At 44.3% G+C, this 22613-nt stretch overlaps 1 protein-coding gene across 1 annotated transcript in view; it reads right to left on the reverse strand.

The window, feature by feature from the left end:
- pdgfrb (platelet-derived growth factor receptor, beta polypeptide) overlaps positions 1-22613 on the reverse strand; it is a 30846-nt gene that overhangs the window by 2543 nt on the left and 5690 nt on the right. Inside the window, exons 2-21 of the mRNA XM_080007981.1 lie at positions 15450-15525; positions 14660-14989; positions 14298-14555; positions 13759-13889; positions 12503-12668; positions 10874-11054; positions 9828-9943; positions 9302-9425; positions 8944-9152; positions 8532-8626; positions 8225-8357; positions 7553-7657; positions 6927-7037; positions 6628-6787; positions 6274-6440; positions 5704-5822; positions 5497-5619; positions 5297-5408; positions 683-782; positions 163-268 (exon numbers count right to left, since the gene is read on the reverse strand). Coding sequence (XP_079864107.1) covers positions 163-268; positions 683-782; positions 5297-5408; positions 5497-5619; positions 5704-5822; positions 6274-6440; positions 6628-6787; positions 6927-7037; positions 7553-7657; positions 8225-8357; positions 8532-8626; positions 8944-9152; positions 9302-9425; positions 9828-9943; positions 10874-11054; positions 12503-12668; positions 13759-13889; positions 14298-14555; positions 14660-14989; positions 15450-15498 — 2895 coding nt within the window. The 5' untranslated portion in view covers positions 15499-15525. The remainder of the gene's footprint in view (positions 1-162; positions 269-682; positions 783-5296; positions 5409-5496; positions 5620-5703; positions 5823-6273; positions 6441-6627; positions 6788-6926; positions 7038-7552; positions 7658-8224; positions 8358-8531; positions 8627-8943; positions 9153-9301; positions 9426-9827; positions 9944-10873; positions 11055-12502; positions 12669-13758; positions 13890-14297; positions 14556-14659; positions 14990-15449; positions 15526-22613) is intronic.

Consider the following 22613-nt stretch of genomic DNA (forward strand, 5'->3'; position numbering starts at 1 on the left):
CAGTGGTACGTCTGTCTGGGGTCATTTTGAGATAATGACCGGCTGGCTGCACATTTACCCTTGTATGGAAAATAAAAACACTCAATAGGCTGTTGACCAGAACGTCTGGCTCCAGGGCCCCGTGTGGCGATGACATGGACCGTATATTTATAAATATAATACCTTTTTATAGCTGTCTGTAAGCATGTTGCCCACGGAATGGACAAGAAAGGAGAACTCTGGCCTCTTCTCAAAGTTTTCGTCCCAACACTTCCTCATGATATCGAAACTGCAACAGGAAGGATTTGTAAGTGCCTTGAGTCGCCTTCAAAGAACAACATTTATTACAGTCGGTGTCAAAGAATGTGTTATTCATCAATTCAACTTTGTCTTTTCAATTGCTCTTGTTTTTTGTGAAGATGAAAGAATCTTTTTTTGCTAAAGGCTGAGTGAAAATGTTCCTGTTTTTGAAACAGTGTGTGATCTCTGTCTATAACACGTGTTCAGTTGGATGCGTTGCCAAATATTATTCCCATTATCGACATCGACATTTTTTTCCCGTTCCTGCAATTTTACGAATTAAAATGGCAAATGACAAACATGTTGCAGCAGTGGAAGGACCAACAACGTCTACATTTGAAAAAAATAATTAGAAGGTAGATCACATCTCTATGGGGGCAAGGTAGGGAATAACAGTGCTTACACTTCATCGGAGGCGTGTGCAGGCTTGGCCATGCGGTAGCCTCTTTTCAGGGCACTGTAGAACAGTTCGTTCATGGGCAGGTCTGGGTAGGGAGTTCCTCCTGTAAAAAAACAATGTGAAAATAGTCCAGTTAAGGGCATTGACCGTTTAAACCTGTTTGGTCTTTAAGGTTCCAGAAGGTATTTACTTCGAACCAGTGGCTCTTTGAGAGCTCGAAATGGCAGATTCCCACCGAAAAAGTCTGTCCTCCCAGAAATGTTCCTTACGCTCTACAGAGGCAGAGTTTTCATTTATTAGAAATTAATTCAAAATCATTTATTAAAAATTTAAGTCAGTAGTCAAATGTCATGGAACTGATGGGACCCACGGACATGATGAATAAAATTTGGATTTGTGGCAGTTCGGACATGCCGTCCCCCAAGTTTGATCCAAAGCTGTCCTTTGTTGTAGAAGTTAGTAATAAACAATGCATTTCTCATATCTGCAACGGTCACATGATAGCACTGCAGACCTCTGATTGGTCACAGACAAGTGTGTCATTTCTTAAGATGCCGGCACGCAGCTCTTGTTATCGTTCTCAGGGTTTTTTTAGGGGTTTTTTTTAATTAAAAAAAAAGGGAATTTAACACACAGACTCCATAAATACAAGCAGTTTAAAGGAGAACGCACTGGATCACTCCTACACCCCCGTCCACAACGGGTATCACGCCGTTCCCCGCGCTGCGCAGGGAAACTCTGACCACGTCTTACTTCACCTGAATCCCGCATACAGGCAGACTGTCTAAACCTTTTCCGAGGAGAACCAAGAAGTGGAGTAGTGCAGCAGCGGAGGATCTGCGTGAGTGCCTGGACTAGTTAAGTCTTTCTTAAATTGACTCGGTGCGAGTCAATGTGATGTCAATAAGCTCTGGACAATGATCGAACGTTAGAATTGATGCAGACATTGCATCTGACATAGTTTGAAGGATTATTGTGTTTGGGCGGAAAATTATATCATACTAAACTCAGTAAAAACAGTTCTGAGTTTAAATAGAGATCAGAGTAAGAACTACGCCTCTATGTCTATATTTACCTGCATATTCCAGCACCACATTAATGGTGCTGGAATATAAATGTTATACTTCATAGTCAAACCAAGATGTGTTGCCATTATAACATAAAGGTGTATTCCATTACAGACAACTCAAAAGACTGAAATACTCTCTGAAACTTTGACAAAAGGAACTAGCCTTTATCAGGACATGAAAACATCTAGTGGAATGAAAGATAATGTTCTAGGACGAGATTATATTGCAATAACAGAATTGCCAAGAAAAAATATCTTCTGTAACACGACATTGGAATTATTGTTTGCTGAGGTGTTTACTGGCCTTATTAGTGTTGAACACTATGACTTTAGATAGCCAGGGCCGGCTCGCCAATTGCACTTTAATTAAGGGCCGACTACCCTGGACCCCTAGTATTGCTGCCTGCAGCTATATAGAGGGGTTCAGCCCTGAAAGCGGGTTCGTATCGTTTTTGTTAATGAAAAATTGACGTCAGTGGTATGGCTCTCACAAACACAGACAAGGTGAATAAAATTTGTATTTGGGGCAGTCCGACATGCTGTCGTCCAAGTTTGATCCAGATCGGTCCATTATTGTGCACTAAGTTGTAAAAAGCTGCACACCCCACTACCTACACTACATTTTCACATGCTTGGAATGACATGGGAAATCATGAAACCAAAAGAGTTTCATGAGACATAGCGGAAAAGTAATAAATCGGAATGACAAGTTGTCTGTCACTCCACGTCATCGTTTGCCCGGTTACGGAGACTCAGGGGGCTGGTATTTAAAAAGGTTGGCGAATACATCCAGCTCAAGTACGCCTGTAAAAAGAAAGAGGCTGTCCAAATACAGAGTGTGTGTGTGTGTGTGTGTGTGTGTGTTTCCGTGTGTGTGTGTGTGTGTGTGTGTGTGTGTGTGAGAGAGAGAGAAAGAGAGAGAGAAAGAGAGAGAAATTTAGGCTAGGCTACCCCAGCCGTCCTGTAGGGTCTTGGACTGAAGGTTAAAATTACATTCATATACATACTGTATAAGTTCACATAACCTAGATAAATTTGCAATTATTTTGTTTCTCCACATTTCCCTCTCTCTGGAACAGGTTGATCTTTATTTCAATGCCTACATCCAGGAAAGTTGTTCTGATCAGCTTGACAGTAAAAATGGGATTTTTTTTTCCCCACAAATAAATGTATTGTTCAGCCATCCACCATAGTGGTCTCTGTGGTCTACCAGGTAATTTGCTATTTCCCAGTTTATCAATGTGTTCTTCCGAATACACAAGATAGTTTATCTTGACAGACCAAACATTTTGCCAATGTCTATTTTCTATGTTTTAACCCTTAATATAATTGATGCCACTGTGCTTTGTCCTTATTGACTCTTTATTTCCTTTACATTCATGTTGTAAGCAGCGGGGGGGACTCAAAAATTGTCGCATAAAAAGAACAAATTGGTGCATAAAGGACCCCCAGATCACTTGCAAGGTGTCCCTTATTTTCCCACACTGAAGGTTGCAACCCTTACTCGCAGAGGCTCAGACCTCACCAGGCCGGAACAAATTCATTTCTGCAATCCAAATTGAATGAAGGGACCCTGTTTTGTTTTGTTGGTTTTTTTTTTTCATCACTATGGAGGCTTCCCGAAACAGGCTCTCAATAGATTTCCTTGTTTTTCGGGGCAGTTTCTAAAAGTTTCCAAAGGGGGGCTTCGAAAATTCTCAGAAAAAAATATTGCAAGACCAATCGATTTCCAATCCTGAATGTAGCCACTGTAATAGGATCTGTCTCATATGAGTTTAAAAAAATATACAGATGACCAGCAATCAGGCATGCACGTTGCTGGGACCCTAATTATAAGATAACACTTATTTGTGTTCATCTCTGAATATCTGTCATTGATTTAGAATATATATATAAGATGTTTTATTAAAATAAAACAATTTGGAATCATTATATGCATAAAATAATAATAATTAAAATGCTTAATTCTATTTAAGATACATTTCCAGTCACATTTACATTAGGCAAACTAACATACTCCATTTATTTGTAGCTTTCGGGACAGCAGGACAGGCGTTCCCTAAGTGGTCCGCAGCCCCCGAGGGATCCTCGATGCAATTGCAAGTGGTCCACGATAAAAAACAAAAATATATTTACTGTATATATATTAGTTCAATTTCAAATTAAAGAGGTTATTTGCCACGTATATTATTACGTTTTAAGATGTTTTTTCCAAAAATATATACATACTCCACCGCACTAATCAGCTGGTGTTTAGTCTGCCGGGGGGGGGTTTGTCATGAGCAGTAGCGGAGCAAGTTAAACCCGGGCCGGGCACGACCACTCCCGTGCGCGGTGGACGGAGCTTACAGGACACACGTTAGGCTATACGAGTCAACTAAAACCCCATTTACGCCATTTTGGTTTGTCAATCTATCGATCTTATTTCATGTTGTTTGATTAGTTCAGACAGACAAACAAACAAGGGAAACAAAATAACACGACAGTGCCTGCACAGCGCCTCCTGTGCAGAATCCTGCGGATTCAAACTGTGGGTCTCGTCTCCCCCAGGGGGGGTCGCCAAATGTTGTTGTTTTTTTTTCTGGGGGTTGCCAGATGATTTTCTGAACATGCACAAAAATAAGTCAAATCTGTTGTTGTTGTTGTTTTTTTATTACATATTTTTTCGCGAAATAAAAATAACTCTCTCAGTGAAATTATTCAATAGGTGCACAATGAATCGCTTCAGTGGGCTACATTTCCGCGAGACCGCGAGAAGGAGACGCGTGTCTGTGTGTGCGTGTGTGCGTGTGTGTGTGTGCGTGTGTGTGTGTGTGTGTGTGTGTGTGCGTGTGCGCGTGCGTGTGTGCGTGCCGGTGTGCGTGTGTGCGCGGAGTGTAGTTGTAACCATAGCAACTCGCTCTCCCACCCCTGTCCCCGATAGCGCAGGAGAAGAGGAGACACTTTGCTGACACAAAAGCTGCTGCCGCGCTGACTCTCTCCATTCCGGCTCGAATGGGAATAAATGTCAATATCATAGAAATAATGTACCTTTTCACTTTACAAGCTTGGATGGATCAAAACCAGGCGTGCCGTCTTGACAATTGGTCAAATTTCGGGACTGTCCCCGCACAAATCGGAGCGTTTGGGTCACACGTCGAGCGATATGGACGACGACGGGGTGGAAGGTCCATAAACAGCTCATGAAATACAATGTTAAATATCTCTAATACCATAGCGGCACAAACGCAGCCCACGTGGCAGTGACTTTATTCAAATTTTAACCTCTCGGGGTCGTTGTGACTACTACTGGTAGGTGTACCCAACGATGCCGTTGTTAGAGAAAACATCGCAACGTCGCGAGACTTTTTTTGTTCCCGTTTATTTTGTCTCTGCGTTTCTGAGCTCCACCTTTGTGTTTCGATAATAATCCGCTCATGTGGTTTCGCTGAACTTGGCTCCTGTGAACTAGTTAAAAATTCTGCACTGTTGAGCAGTGACTGATGGATCTTTGTGGCAACAGGTGGGTCTGTGTGTGTGTGTGTGTGCGTGCGCGCGTGCGTGCTCACCCAGGGTGAAGATCTCCCACAGGAGGATGCCATACGACCACACGTCACTCAAGGTGGTGTAGAGGTTGTGGAAGATGCTCTCTGGTGCCATCCACTTCAAGGGCAGGAAGGTCTGAGGAAGAGGAAGCAGAGGTATTGTTTCGCTCGCAAAGTCAACCCCGGTCACCCCGGGCCTGCAGTCAGGGGCGACGGCGACTTACGCTTCCTTTCGAGATGTAGTTGGAGTCGTGCATGATGTCTCTCGCCAGGCCAAAGTCGCAGATCTTCACCAGTTTGCCCTCGCAGATCAACACGTTCCTGGCCGCCAGGTCCCGATGGACACACTACAGTAACCAATCAAATCAATGATTGAAACACGTGAGACAACAACGTCTTTAACAATCGTGCTGACCTCTCGAACATCTCACATTCTTGGAGGCCAGGAACTCCATGCCCATGGCCACCTGGTAGCTGAACCCCAGGAGATCGTTGTAGCTGAGGGTGGTGGAGTCGCTGATGACCAACGCCGAGTCCACCCCGCTCACTCCTGCACAGAAACACAGAAAGGGAACAGCACACGCATCCGTCATGACGTTGTCGCCGTGAGACGGTGAGTCGCGTCGGCCGCGCCGGGTTTCGTTTCCGTCGCTGCAAAACAAATCACAGAGGCGCGAGGGAACCGGACGGAGCTGATCGCGCGTGAACTGCGTTGAACCAGCCTGAACTAAACGGAACTGAACTGAGCTGAACTCCGTAAACAAAGGAGGCCGTTCCTAGCGCTGGATCCGTGCTCGTCTTGGGCACTCCACGTGTGGCGCTGCGACTAAACTGGGTGAAACGGACCCAAATCGGCCATCCATTTCATTGGTGGGGTTTGTATTTATAGGATTGGAACAATGGCTTCATTGTACGATTTCACTCCCAGCTGAGAGATTTAAGAAAGATAGACTCTCGCACACACACAGACATCCCTCAACATGCATGCATGCAGCCCAAACCTTGTTCCTGGTAGAGCTCCTGCTGGTAGGGAGACTCGTATGGGGAAGGCTGGATGTCTGCGTATTTGATGGTGTCTATCTGCTCTTGCATGGGCACGTAGATAGAGGGCTCGTCCTTGCTCATGTCCATATACCCTCCATCGTACTCGCTGCCAAATGACACATAGCTGCGGAGAGAGGGGAGGTAAAGTATTACGATAATATTCAGATATCGTTTTGTGCTCTCATGACCATCTCGAACCAAGGGCTCCTCTGTGGCTACCTCCCTGGCAGGGGTCACTCAGATAGCGAACTTTTGGCTACAAAACAAAACAGCCCCTTGTGTACAGCTCTTTTGTAGTTTTTCTCACACACCCCTTCCTCTGGCTGAGCGGAGTGCTTCCTCCGGAGACGCGGCAGCCCGAGTCCTCCTGGTTCTTCTCAGCGTGGTACTGCAGGAAGCTGTGCTTGTTCCTGTGCAGGTAGTCCACCAGGTCGCCATAGCGACAGTACTCGGTCACCAGGTACAGAGGGCCTGGTTTGGTGGACGGTAAAGGGTCAAATCATCAAAATACTTATCTGAGACCCACCCAGCACGGACCTCTCGCCCCAAAAGGTTGGATAATGTGTTTTATGACTTTCTAAATTTTTTTTATCATCTAATTATTCCTCACCCTGTTTGGTGCAGGCTCCGAGCAGGTTGACGATGTTGAGGTGAGGTCCCAGGTGACTCATGATCTTTAACTCGGACATCAGAGCCTGCGTCTCGCTCCTCCTGGCCGTGGCTGGAAGGAGGGATAGGAGAGGAGGGGAGAGGAGAGGAGGGGAGAGGAATGGAGGGGAGGGGAGAGGAGGGGAGAGGAGAGAGAGGGGAGAAGAGGAGAGAAAAGAGGAAAAGAGAGGAGAAAACCCTGTTCAAAAACTCGGTTGGAGATGCCCACACTGTAGGTTTAAAATGAACGGCAGATGAATGAAGGAGGGGCATTGAGGAAACCTGTGAAAGGGAAACCATTCAGGGGCAGGTGGGACACAAAAGAGGGGAGCAAAACATAAGCTGAGCACCGGCGGCCAGTAGCGGGATACATTGTTGCCTTGCCAAACTGCACAATGGCAGCCTGGCCAAAACTGGCACGCAGGCTAAAGCCCATCGTGGGGAAACTGAGGAACCTCTCTGGCTCTAGAACGCCTGGACGTGCCAGCGGCGTCCTCGTTTTTTGACAGCGCCACATGGTTCTCCACGGTGTACACTTTAAATTCAAAAGCCGGTGACTCTCTGCGGGGGTTTGTACGAAGTTCTTACATTTCAGCATCTTCACCGCCACCTTTGTGCTGGACTGGAAATGGCCGAGGCCGTACGCCGTGGCTTCGACCACCCGGCCGAAAGCTCCCGAGCCCAGGGTACGACCTGCGATGCAAAGAATTGGAATTCAAATAAAATACGTTATATTATATATTATGAATACCTTATGAAGCGGGAATGATTGTGGCATTGCAGAATACTCCACAAAGCAAATGTCCAAAAAAATTTACTAAATTACAGTAGCATGAGTAGCTGTTATTAAATATTTCAAATATCCTTCCAGTAAAAGGGATAGAAATGGGAAAAAAAAATGGCAATATGCAATAAAACTGAGAATAAGCTAAAAAAAAGAATATTGGCAGTACACAATAAACCTGAAACTTAAGTAGAAAAAAGAGACATTTGGCAATAAAAGTAGAACAAAAATATTATAAAAAAATAAAACCTTAACCTAACAACCAACAATAAATGAGAAAGATAAAACTTTAATAAACAATGAACAATAAAACAAACCCAGAAATGAACGGGTAACCAATAAAATGTAAAAATAACAATAAACAAGATATTATATACAATAAATCTGAAAAAAACCCAACGAATACTACAAAATGTATTGTAGTAACCAACATCTCGCAAGAAAATAAATCAACCGCAGCCGCTGGGACGGCTCACCCAGCACCAGGTTGTCCCGGGACAGCTCCCAGGCCAGGTCATAGGGCAGGTGGATGGGATCCACATAGATGTACTCATGACCATCCAGGCTCACCGACTCGATCACCTTCCATCTGATCTCATAGCGGGGCTTCTGGGATCGCACAGAGCAAACAGACTCAGCAAACAGCAATTAATTAAAGATCATTTCACTATTATTATTATTATTATTATTATTATTATTATTATTATTATTAATAATAATAAAATAATAATAATAATAATAATAATAATAATAATAATAAACTATTATCGTCATGATTTTCACCTTTCTCCACACAGCAATGAGGATGGTGATAGAAATGATGATGATGACCACAAGTGCCAGGACGGCAGCCAACACTGCCACCTGGGAGAACAGGGCTGAAACGCACCACAAGGGAACTGAATGTGAGCATGAGGCAGGATGTTTCGAGACGATGATCGAGCCCGGTGCCCGGTGCCCGGTGCCCGGTGGCGGACCCCGCCACCATCAATGGAATCAGCATATAGCACATGTGTCATGCAAATGCCAGCTAAATAAAGTCATTAATATGGGATTTTGTTTACTCAGTAGTGTTACAGATTTTCATTTTAATCAGCAGGTTATAACCGTCGGTGGCCGTTCGGGGTCAAAGGCTAACCCTCAAACCCTCATTTGGTCATCGAAGACTCAGGTAGGACCTTCTCCAGATACCTACTGTTGTACACCAGCTTGACGTCTCGCCGGTCGATTCCTGCCTGGTTGGCGGCCTCGCAGCGCACCGTGACCTGCTGGGGCTTGTGGAAGGTCACCTGGCTGCGCACCTGGTTGATCTTCCGAGTGGAATTGTAGCTGACATTGGTCTGGATGCTGAGCGTCTCCGGGTCCGGGACCAGGGGCTGCCAGACCGTGGTGCCATTGCCACATCTGAGAGACGACACATGGTTGAGGCCTCATAAGGCTGGTCCATTGGCAGTAAATTCAAGAGCAGTAGAAACGTATGTCTTGCGCGCCCCCTGGTGGTCAATTTGTGTACGACAGATCACTGATGGTGACGATGGACCGATGTGACTCACTTCAACATGCTGCCACAGCTGTACCACTGTATGGTGGGAGACGGGACGCCCTCGGCCACGCAGGTCACCAAATGTCTCTTCTCGGGGAGGTGGTGGTCCATCAGGTCTCTGATCTGAGAGGGGACTGCACACAGTGGAAAAAATATATACTTAAGTGTTTTATCTGAACGTATACTTACAATATTGGGTACACTTTTTATGTATTCACTACTAAGTCATGTAGTAAAGTTGTGTTAAATTGAAAGATGTGCCAAAATATATGGGAAAATATGTAGTTTAAATAAGAGGCACCAAAAAATGCTCTTAAAATAAACCCATTACTCACACAGAAGTACAATTGGAAAGAAATATACTTCATATACTTAAAATGTACTTTTAAGTATGAAAAATACAGCCCTTTTCACTTTGGTAAACACATATTTATGGTATTGTACAAGAAGAGAGATATTAATGACAATAATTTGAAGCATTTTGTTATAGCACAGGGTAAAAGAAATGGAATTTAAATGTTAAAAAAATCTCTCACCTTGGACCTCCAGGTCAAAGGTCACCTCCTTGGTGTCGTCTCCGTTGGTAACCTGCACCGTGTAGAGGCCTTTCTGGTCCATCCTAACCCGCACCAGGGTCAGGACACTAACGTATCTGATAACGGGGCAGAGATAAAATATATGGAAAGTTAAAAGGAAACGTTTCGGAGAGAGATCGGACCGTGAGTAATTCAAGGGCGGATGAAATATTGCTTTGTGTTGTCTTGACACCTGAGAGCTGCTCCACCCGTGTTGACGCTTCCTGGGCGGTGCTGACGGACGGCTGCCGCTCCTCCGCAGAGGACTGTGTTGCTGTCTCCTAAATCCTCATCCTGTGCTGACTGACGGCCACCGGATGTCTCATCCTAGCTCTGGTGCCGTACTAACTCTCAATGCTGGCTTTAAAAAAAAAACACATTTTTTTGAAAAGCCAGCATTGTTCTAGCCTCTCTATGTTTTTGTTGTTTGTGTTTGAAAATAGTTTTCAACCTTTTGCACACATCACATCAAATATATAGACTAATATTTTTGGGTCTAATTTTATTGTTTTATTTTGGATTATTTTTCTTGTTATTGTTTTTTTTTGTTTATTTTAATTTAATATTTAATATTTAATTTAATGTTTGATTTTCTTCATTTTTAGTTTTATTGTGTATTGGCATTTTTTTATATTTTTATTCTCTATTCTTATTGCCTATTGTTTTTTCTATCTATCTATCTATCTATCTATCTATCTGTCTATCTGTCTGTCTGTCTGTCTGTCTGTCTGTCTGTCTGTCTATCATTCAAACCTAGGCTGAGGTTAGTATGCATCTCCTTTTAAACGCAGTTCTAAACAGCTGAATGGCTAAAATCCTTTTTTTTTTTAATCCTTTGCATTTTTGACATGTTAATGCATTTCACCTCTTTCTCAAATACCACTCTGTAATGCTGCTCTAAGATGAGAGCTGTATAAATCAAGATCCTTGTATTATTTAACCAAGAGCGTCCGCCGCTTGTTCGAAATTCTAAACTGGCGAAGCTTTGAAACACAGCGTTCCCGAACCTGGTCGTGTGCTCCTGTCGGGTGGTGATGGTTTTGTCTTCGTTGATGGTGGCGCCGTCCTTGCTCCAGTGCACCTTGGGGGGAGGGTAGGCCTCCATCTCCACTCGGAGCGCCACGTTCTCGTGCAGCCGGGCTGAGACGCTCCGCTCCTGGGGGGATCTGAGGTCCACTTTGCCTCGCTCTGCGCGGACAGAAGAGCAAAATACCATGGGTCATTTCAATGTCTGTGATTCAGTACTTGATGAAGCCTTATTTGAAAGAACTTGAGTTCAGACTGTTTGAGCATTTACACAAATTTGCGCAAATTGCACCACCTTAATCGGTGAATTTGGTCATATGGCAGTGTATGCTTACTGCTCATTTTTTTTAAGGTTTATCGCTATTCTGTTTACAGTTTAATTGTAGGTTTGTTTTGCTTTTTAAATTTTTTTTATTATTATTATTTAATAAATTAATTATTTTGAGTAATTATTTCGTTTATTTTTTAAGGTAATATATTTTGCTGTTTATTGTTAGGTTTTGTTTATAATGTCATATTATATTGGCATATTTACATATTTTCCATATATTGTCATGTCTTTTTATATTTTTCATTCCATTGCTTTATTATTATTGTCTATATTTTATGTAAGCTGTCTATCTAGCTGTCTATCTATCTATCTAGCTGTCTATCTATCTATCTATCTATCTATCTATCTATCTATCTATCTATCTATCTATCTATCTATCTATCTATCTATCTATCTATCTATCTATCTACAGCATACACAATATATACATGTATATGGACAATCAATACTGCACAGTGCAACCGCTCTCCTCTATTTACGTTCTTTCATCCAGACAGGAGTCTGTTCTTTGCATTTTTTTTGGAAGGTATCCAGAGAGCCGCACTACACTGTCCCAGCCCGTCCTCTGCGCATAGCAGTCTGAGACAGTTCAGTTATTATTCCATAAACTCAACACACCTCACTGACCATAGAGTAAGCAGCCGCAGACCTATGGGCGTGCAGCCCAGCCACACGGAGACGAGGGAAGAAAAGGTAGAAACTGCTTTAGCCATATGATGGATTTGGGGAGACACTGGAGTTGCTGCTTGGGTGGATTTGGGAGCGGGGTCTTTATTTAACACTGGTGGTTTAGTTTTCATTTCCATTAAAGAGAGAAATCTCAACATGGGTGGAAGGTTTTTTTTTTTGCACTGGCCCCCCCAAGAGAATAAAATTCAACAAACGTCTAAATGTAGACTTAGCCACTGTGTTATGTTATAAACTCTGCTTTAAGACGCGTCAGCCAGCATGCTCACTCCTAGTCAAATCCCTATTTTAGACAAAGTGCACCACAAGCTTATATTACCAGCGAGGTCAAACGTTAAGGAGAAACTAATCCCTTTAATTTCCCCTGGACCAAGGCATCAGCACGGCACTCCCCTTGCGCCTCAAAACGCGACGCTTTATACAAGTTCAATCTTCTGACAATGTGAAAAACCTTACAATAATAACCTTTCCGACCCGTGTGTTTTCACTTTGTGTGTGTTCCTCTGTGTTTGTGTGTGTGTGTGTGTGTGTGTGTGTGTGTGTGTGTGTGTGTGTCTGTGTGTGTGTGCGTGTGTCTCCGTCCCGGTCTCACCCAGCACGGTGATGTTGACGCTGGCCAAGGCGGTCTGGTCCTGGACACTCTCTCGGACGTTGCAGACGTAGGTGCCGCCGTCGGCCAGTGTGGCGTGGGGGAAGATCAGGGAGGAGCGCATGCTCGTGGTGGACAGGACTTCGGTCACGGGTTCGACGACTCTGTCCTGAAAATGATGAGAAATGGTGGTGGTGGTGGTGGTGAGGCATGGAAGGAGTTGGGGGTCTATGAATAATAGGCTCAATAAATAGCTTCATGGTTGAAGTGATTCAAGGTAAGGCACGTTTAATTGCACTGCAAATTTCACACACAAGGGCAATTCAAAGGGGTCTACACAAGGCATAGACAACATTATACAAATGCAAAGAATAAAATAGAAATAAATAGATAGAGATAAATAAGTTGACGTGCGATTTAAAACAGGCCAAGGCACTGATTGTTACGCCTCATACAAAACTAGGAACTCAGTTGCACTCTTATTACACAGTAAGGAATGAAAAAAAAGACAAAGAGACATTAGAGAGAGAGAACAAGAGAGACATAGATTCACGATTCAACTCGAGACTCATTGATTGCCGTGTAAAGTTGATTGAGATCTGTCGATAAATGATTGAATATTCAATCTGAATCTTTTTATAGGGCCAAGTACCTTTTCATAGACAATGAATTCATCTTGGTAATAGTTGGTGCATTGCAGTGCAATATAAATAATGCACAACAGTCAAAAAATTAAAATAAAATAAAATCCTATATATACAGAATGAAGAAACTGATCAATGCTCCAGATACAGATGCGCTGCAAAAAAAGGCTCTGAGGCTAAGTGGTAGTAAGGATCCAAGAATCGATTGGGAATGGGTAAAGATATAATATGAATATCATAGGATATTTCTGTACACAAATAATAATTACACTTTGAATACAACAGTATGGGCACAGCTATACAACTGATGTGTTTTTTAACTAATACAGTTTTACTCATTACAAAATATTACCCAGTTCCACAGTTTATTACACAGGGTGGGGGCTGTGAGAATTGGATCTAAATGCAAAACCCTCCTAAACAAGACATTATTTAGTGTTATTATATCTAGGACCATGTGTTATGAGTGGGCTTTTTATGAGGAAGGGGGATTAAAAAAAAATAAGGTGTGTCTTCACATCTTGATGCAGTTTGGACCGTGGCCCCGGGAGGAACTGCGATCAGTGAGCGGAAAGTCAAACAAAGCCCGTTGTTCTGCTTCCCCAGCCCACTCACCACTCCGCTGGGGCTGTCCCAGTAGAAGAACACGAGCTCCGAGCCGTGGGCCGTGCAGTTGACTGTCAGAGCCTCCCCCTGCTTCAGCACCGTCTTCGACGCGTTGATGTAGGCGTCGATGGCCTCCGGGACTGGGGGGGTGGGGGTCAAAGCAGAGAAACCACAGTTTGAAATGGGGAAAATTTGGAAAACTAAAGATAGCGGAGACATGGTGTCAGCGAAATTGACCACACCGCACCTTGAAGAAAATCCACCAATCGTGCTCTCAAGTTCACTCTTAGAAAATGTTCTACTATGGCAACAATCGTGGACAACATTTAATGCCCTGTATTGTTACCAATTAATTGGTACATGACCAAAATTGGGTCTGCTCTCCATTGATAGATATCGGACACTTGTCTTGTGAGCCATGTACTTACTGCCTGGGATCGTTAACAAGATGGCCCCTGAGTTCACCGACTTCCCTCAAAGTAATTCAGAACTGGTCTTCGAGCAAGTCAACTTTTTAAGGTGAGGAACCCTCGGCTGAAAACGCCTACCGAAGATGCTGAAAACGTAGAAGGCCTGGGACTCTTTGACTTCTCCGTTCAGCTCCCCCTGGCACACGTAGGTCCTGTCCTCCAGTGCCGCCTTGAACCCCTCGCTGGGCACGTACACCCCGCTGAGGGGCCTGTTGCTGTCAGTCTCGTAGAGGGTGACGTTGATGTTGGGGTTGGTGACCAAACAGGGGATGATGACTTCTTCGCTGGTCTTGGTCACCATGCCATGGTCGATCTCTATGAACCACACCTCGGGGTCTGGGGAAAAGGGGGCGAGACATTAGAGGTTAGCTCAGCGTTCATTTTGTCCGTCGACTATTTGACTCGTCAAGGAATGCTTCCGCCAAGGAAGCTGACCCAACCTGGTACAAACACAGCCACCTCCTTGGTCTCTTCGGTGTCTAGGTCAAAGCACTCGTACACCCCTGAATGCTTCCAGCTGACATTCATCAAGGTCAAAGCGCTGGACGTGCGGCTGCGCTCGACAACTCGGTAGTACTGGACGGCCGACGGTTGTCGGTTCTGCCCCAGCTCCACTTGGAAGGACGGCACGTCGTCTCTTTTGAAGCTCCAGTTCGGCGTTCCCGAGGCGGAGCAGGTCAGCGTGATGGAGGAGCCCGGCTCCAGTACCAGCTGTCCATCACTGGGCGTGATCTCCAGGCAAGGCACCTCGGGGCAAAAATGAAGCAGCGCTGGTGCCAAAACAAGAGAGAAGGTCGCTTTTAGGGGTTAGAGGTTAAAACAGCAATACAAGGCGGATCCTGTTGTATCGCCAGTTGGCGAGTGACGTGGACTGTCTGGGCCCGATAGCTGTGGGTGTAATGACGCCTTGTCATTGACAGATGGATACAAAATGACAGAGGTCAGTCGCCCTTAACATCAAGGGTGTTGTGTTTATTTCACAAACCAATTAGCTGAGGAATAATCATAACATGCTTTCGGAAAATAGTCGTGTTACCTCCTTCGCTCTGCCAAGGTTTCTAATAAACAATGTGAGGGCTCTGCAATTGTTTAAGCGTGAAACGCCTTGCCAATGCTTGGCATCACACTCTTTTTCGCTTCCCCGCATAACCACATATTATCCTATTACCGTTGTGTTTGTTCACTATCACTATGCAGTACATTGTTGATGAGCAGAGATCGGCTTCTCACCTGCGGCTATGACGATCAGATGGGCCCGGGATGCCGTCACGCTGCCCATATCGTTTATCTCCGAGTGGCTTGTGTTCTGCAGAGAGAAAGAACGTCGTGAACAGGGGGCTCAAATATCTCATTTCAAAAGGGATTCGACCATTTCAAAAACAAGAAAGATCTGAGAAGCGGGACAAAAAAGCCTTCTTTCCAGCAAGGTTTTCACTCCAGCAAAAACACCTGCGCAGAAATATTTGATTTCTGACGGTGGACATTCCCTTCCCTTCACAGTGGTTATCGATAAAAAGCGGTTGAGATGTTATGGGTATTTAGGTTTTACATTCTTACTAGGTGTGTGAACTGTCTCGTGTCAATAAAACTAAACTAAACTGTTCTGAACCAGTTTATTTAGTAGACCCAATGGGCCCCGTAATTGACCCATTGGGATCTTTTAAAGCCAGAGAAAAGCAAAGGTTTTTTTTTTTTTTTGCTGGCTGCTGGATCAGTTCAGATTGGGGAGGTACGTGATGCCCTGCTGCACTCGGACACGGCAACAATGTCGAGCATGTTTGGTCGATGGTTCATCGCTGTTCTGTCCCCGGACAAACGGGTCACTGTGTGCTGCTCGGCGGTTAATTGGTTTCGGCGTAAACAATGAATGAAAATGAGGACATCAGGAAAACTCCAATGACACAAACATTCTGGGACGGTACAGAGGAGGTCAAAGGTGACTGTGAACCCCCCCCCCCCCCACACACACACACACACCTTATTTATCTTACTTAAAAAAGATTACATAAATAAATAAAAGAAAGAAAAGGGTCACATTGAATATTTGAGGGGAAAACCCATCTCAAAAATGAATATAAAGTATTCTCCCAGATAATAGCATGCAAATATATCCACAGTGTGATCGACAGCTGCATTTTTGCATTAGTGTGTCACAGATAGCTGGGTATGGTAACCTGTATGTTTCAATGGATTTCGGACAGGTAGGCGATACAGTGTTCATTTCCGCAGAAATGCATCGCACATAAACATGCAAACGAAAGCCACTTTGCATCCCACCCCACTCCTCGCCCAGTTGCTTCAGGAAATGAGCAGAAAAAGAGATGTGGGAGGTGTTTTTTTTTTGTGTGTGTATGCTGTTGTGGGGGGAGGGGGGGGGGGGGGGGCAGCAGCACACACAGGCGTCTGGAAACGGTTAAGGAAAGATCACAGGCTTGTGTGTGTGTGCGCGGGAGAGATAGAGGGTGGGAAAAGCAGAGAAGGCGGAAGAGGGGTGCCTTGGGAAGAGCGAGGGTGGAGGAGGAAGAGAAGGAGGTGTCTGCGCGGGCGGGGGGGGGGGGGGGGGGGTGATTGCAAAATCCTCCTTGGGGGACTTTTTTTCTCCTGAAATGTTTGTTTTTGGTACTGCAATTGCGTCAAATTTTATTTTAGTCATTTCTGTCATGGAAAACGTGTGGTAAAGTATCGTCCTGTCGTTTCTTAAAATCAATTTTGAAACGACACAGATGCTTCTGGTCGCCACAAAGGGAGGGGTGACTCAACTCTGCTCGATTGCTTCATCTTTAAAAATAATGAACTTGGCCAAAAAGACACTCAGCGGTGACCTACATGGGCAGACGAACATAAAGTGCTTGGGTATTATCGGCATCGTTTCGACTCAGTCGGCCCGAAAACTCCCAATTATCCGTCAGGTAGACGTTCTATTAGGATGTAATAACGAGTAATAACTGATGCACGTGCATGAGGTATATGGCCCGTGACAAACCCAAAACACAGTTACTCAAACCAGACACACTCACTGTCTCCCCTAAATGAATCGCCTTGAGCACTTCCGCTCTCCAAACCCAAGAATTCTTGAGTCGGTCCAAAAACATGAATCTGCCCCTTTCCTCCCCCGCCTGCTGGTTCTAATAAAGAGAGAGAGAGAGAGAGAGAGAGAGAGAGAGAGAGAGAGAGGGAGAGAGAGAGAGAGAGAGAGACCTACGATTGAGCTCTGCATCAACTTTTGTTTTCACTCACTTATACAACCTCACGCGCACTGCTACGCACACACAAATAATTTTACTGACACACTAAAACACACACATTTTTTAAATCTTGAACATCCTGCCGTACACCCCACGATCGTTGAGCCTTCACCCATCACCTCAACTCATACACACACTGACGCACGCACGTGCGTGCACACACACACACACACACACACGCCCTCCCTCCCCTCGCCACACTTTCCGTCACTGGTGTGTGTGTGTGTATAGTTCATGTTCCCACAGTATTTCTCAGGAAACTTTCCCAGGACCGCCGATACGCAGGGGGACGGTGGCAGGAGCCGAGGGGGGCCCCTGGGGTGGGTCACTCGGTCCCCCAGGGGCCACTGACTAGTGGCCGAAGAAGCCGTACGTCAAACTGGTCGACACTTTGCAGACGACGGTCAAATATACAAAATATGGACTGATGGTTATATAGTGCATATATTATTTAGTGAATAAATTTAAAAGGGCCCTGAACTATTATTTATTTCAGAATTACTTGGAGTAGTTCATGAATAAAATAATAATAATAATAATAATAATAATAATAATAAGAATAATAATAATAATAATTATTATTATTATTATTATTATTATTATTATTATTATTATTATTATTATTAATATTTTTATTATTATTATTATTATTATTATAAATATAGCTGCAGGTAGCAATACACGGGCTCCAGGGTAGTTGGCCCTTCTCCAAAGTTCAATGGTTGATGCCCTTTGGCTCTCTTTTCCGAAGTTCATTCGTTCCAGCCTGGATACTGTGAAATTTTATGATCGGGAGGCGTTTGCGACTGCGGGTTATTTTACTCAATATAGTGAGCATGATAATTTATAGCGATTATTCATTCATTTCGGAGAACACAATGGCACTTTTATGGCACTTTGTAAATCAACAAAAAACTGCCTTCACAATAAAAATGTATTTTATAAACCTATAAATAAATAAACTCAAATGTACAAATCTTCAAAATAGGACTTTGTCCACATGCTATCACGTGCTCTGTGTACTGTCAACTTGCGCATTACGGCAAAATCCATTTTTTACTAAATTATTCCACAATAATAGACCAATCTTGATCAAAGTTGGACGACGGCGTATCGAAACTGCCCCAAATACACATTTTATTCATCTTGTCCGTGAGTGCGGGGATCCATTCCATCCAGACACCGACAGTTTTTCATAAACAAAAACAAGCCCCTTCGGGGCTGGACCCCTAATAATAAATAAAGCTGCAGGCAGCAATCCACGGGGTTCCAGTTAGTCATGTTAGTCATGAACTAGTTTTCCGTGAAACACAGAATCATTTCCTATTGAGCCGAATTATAATTTTCTGAGTTCCCATTGAATGCAGCTTCAGTTCCTATTATCTCTCGTCTTGCCCCAGTGCAGATCCTGCATGAAGCAACCAATGCACGCCAATGGAGTCTAGACTGCAGCGCATCACGCACCTTGCCCCATGCGAAAGCCCCCCAGAGCCACACCCTGCATATACATAACAAATTGGATGATGTCAAAAAGCACCTCGCTCCACCACCCCAGCCCGCCCCACGCTGCCATCCCAGGTCCCTTCGTATGGCTACTTCCAGTATAATATTGCCCTCAGCCCTCTGCCCCTAGGTATGTCAGTTACTAGGATGGGTAAAATGCAGGAATGCATTTTATTGCCTCAGTACTTGTACTATGTGCAATGACACTTAGTTGAATCTAAACTAATCTAATCTATATTGTTTCTTCTGCCCTCTCAACGTGTAGTCATACGTGGCTATCCAGCCAGCTAAACTCTTCCATTAAGTACCCGGAGACAACTAATTTTTGGTATCTTTAGTAGAAGCGGTGTAAAACTGTGGAACAGTACAGAAAAATGCAGATTAAGGATCAATGTCTATGCAGATGTAAATAACCTGTTTATACGTTGTCATAGCTCCTACACTGTATGTATACACCAATAACATGAATGAACTCAGATTGTGCCTTCTCAAGAGTAATGAAGAGGCTGATGGAAGAGATGTTAGCCTGGGTCTGAGACGTGATCTATTTGACTGCGTGTCTCTGTCTGACCATCTTATCTGCCTGTGTTGTGATGTCATACTATCATCACAATGCTATGTCACAATACGAACGGGGGGGCAGGAAACTCCCCACCTGGGGGCGAAACGTTGTTTAAGTTAATGCATTTTTCTTTTTTGCACTTTGACATAATGTCCCTTCACAAATCAAATGCATTTGTTATCCTATTATAAATATTGGTGCCAAGAACAAAGCTATCAATATGTAGCGGCAGTAATAACAAAAAGTGCTCCAATGACAGTAAAAATATACCGCAACAATGGCCAATTCTGACATACAAGCAGCATTTTTATTAAATTAATGTGCGATTGGATGAAACTTTCAAATTAATTAAATGCAATTCACTCAACAGTTTGTATAGTGTCAAGCATACTGTGTATACTTGTATTCTTATCCAACTTACGGTCAGCATAGAGTCATTAAAAAACACGTCATTCTGCAGTAACATTTCAATGTTGTTTTAAGTGTTTTAAGATATCAAAGCAGGAGAGAAGGTTAATGCTAATGTTTGAGCAGTGGGGACTCTGAACAAACACCTTTGAGGAGCCGTCTGACCAGCAAAACAGGGATGGACTTCAACGATCAGAAGGCCAGAGGGATTCAGGGGACCACTTCAAAGGCAAGAGGGAGGGAGACAGAGAGAGAGAGAGAGAGCGTGAGGGAGGGTTTCGGAGGGTGCAGGGTACTGTTTAGAGATTAACCGACGGCATGGGAACAGACCCTGGCTGTTCTGTCCAAAATCTATCGCAGATCTAACTCTGGAGGTGAAGCTGCATCCCTCCTCGTCGCCTCATCTATGCCCCGATCAGGTCTTTGTGCAGGAAGGGAACGAGCCGTTTTGTGGAGCGTTAAGAGGGTCAGCGGACTGGCACAGGACGCTCTCCAACAATGAACCCCCAGAGGATCTGCCAAGGGGCTTTGGCCGCATTTTCAGTCCGTACTGGCTCACTCCATAAAAGCAGACTGTAGCAGGTTAATTCCTGCGGGGACGGACTCACTCGATGTTGAAAACCGCAGTGACAAGGCATGGAGCTCCCAACAACCCAATAAACATCAAAAACTCACTATTAAGCGTCATGGGTCAGTCTTGTCTCAGATTGGCCACAGAGGTCTTGTGAAAATGACCAGCGTCTGAAGTCTGAGCTCAGTTTATCTATCTGTCTCCGTTTATATTTGGGATTTTCGGTATTACAGAATCACGTCTACTAGCTGAGTTCAGGACAGAATCCTATCCTACTTTAAGATTAGAAACAGAGGATGACAGAACTCAAGAATATCGCAAGTTATGAATGTGGTGAGAGAAGTAGTAATGTAAGAACTGTAATGATAGAAAGGATATTGAAACTTCAGGATGACCTCCTAATAATGGTAATAATAATATGGTATTGATATGGACTTATACAATCATAGAGCCTCTCACAAATAGCTGTTACTAGGGGTACAACCTTTAACAATCGGATCGAATTAGAATTAACAACAGTAGTTTAGGATTTGCTTCTGCCACAGCAAAGTAAAAATGTTTGAAAAGTTTCTTTGAAACTTAACAAAAGACAGGACAGGCACAGATTTTTATTTTTTTTTACTGGAACAAGGCCCTTGAAGAAGAAGAACCACTGTTTACGTAGAGTCGTCACTATAATAACAGCATCGTGACAATCATCACAAGGGGAGAGATAAAACTAGGCAGCGATCCCACAGCCAATAGTTTTCCCAGAGATGCTGGGAATCTGGTGGCTGATTGACCCTTCCAGTGTTTATACACCCCCCCCCCCCCCCCCCCCCCCGCACACACACACACACACACACACACACACACACACCCACACACACACACACACACACACACACACACACACACACACACACACACACACACTCTAAGTGTCACCGGCTAACACGCGCTGCCCCCAAAATGTGTGTTTGGGGGCAGTGCGTGTTAGCCTGCATTTCCCTGGAGGCTGGATATGCCTCTCCAGGGATTATCTATAGATATACTGCGTGTTTCATTCAAACATCTGGCTCCTGGGGTTGCAGCTGGAACAGGCTGACTTCCTGCACGGGGGAACACATTGGCCCCTTGTGTGGGTGTGATTCAGCAGGGCATGCATGATGCAACAGACACCACCACCACCACCACCACCACCACCACCAACACCGACAGCACGGATACCTGTGACCGATCTCAAGACTCTGAAGAAACTGGGGAAAGCAAAGCGAGCGGGACGCGACAGGAGACGAAGAGAGAATGAGAAAATGAGTGAAATGAGAGAAGAACAAAAGGGAGAGACACATGCAAGAGAATGAATCACCCCGGCGGAACAAAAGAAAGAAAAGAAGAAGCATGACAAACCATCTACAAACCACTGGAACCACTAGAAGGCCAGAAGGTGGAAAGAAAAACAAGGCACGAGGACAAGAAAGAAAAAGGATTGAAAGAAAGATAGAATATAATATGTGGCACATGCCATATCAAGGCCACGGCGCAGAGCACTTCGGATCAGAGATCGCGTCCTTGAGACTTTATTTACGCGGATGGGAAGTCGTGATGCACAAAAACCAACATCCTCCGCTAAATTCGCCGCCAGTGAAACAACGGCACAGAGGGAATATCTCTCTCTCTGTCTCTCTCTCTCTCTCTCTCTCTTGCTCCCCCGCTCGAAAGCAGGACTTTGGCTCGCTCTGTGGGAAAAAAATGACCCAGCACGTCTTTGTTAAAATAAACCTCTCTGTTTTTATCAGCCAACACCACCCACTCACCCCACCGACCCCCACCCCTCCAGAGACAAACCTTCTGGTCCCTGGGCAGCACACCCACAATGTACTGGTTCCATATATATAAATGGAACAAGTATATAAATATATAACATTAGGATCTGTGTGTGTGTGTGTGCGCGCGTGTGCGCGCGTGCATGCGCGCGTGTGCGCGCGTGCATGCGCGCGTGTGTGCGAGACAAAGAAATATGGATATCCAAATTATTATACACAGGAAATGCTTGAGTGTTTATAGTCTGTCTAGGATCCCGTCTTCGGATCAGAATGTCCCAACTCATAATGTTGACAAAACGG

This window comes from Zeus faber (assembly GCF_960531495.2).
Source record: "Zeus faber genome assembly, chromosome: 10".
NCBI classification, from domain to species: Eukaryota; Metazoa; Chordata; class Actinopteri; order Zeiformes; family Zeidae; genus Zeus; species Zeus faber.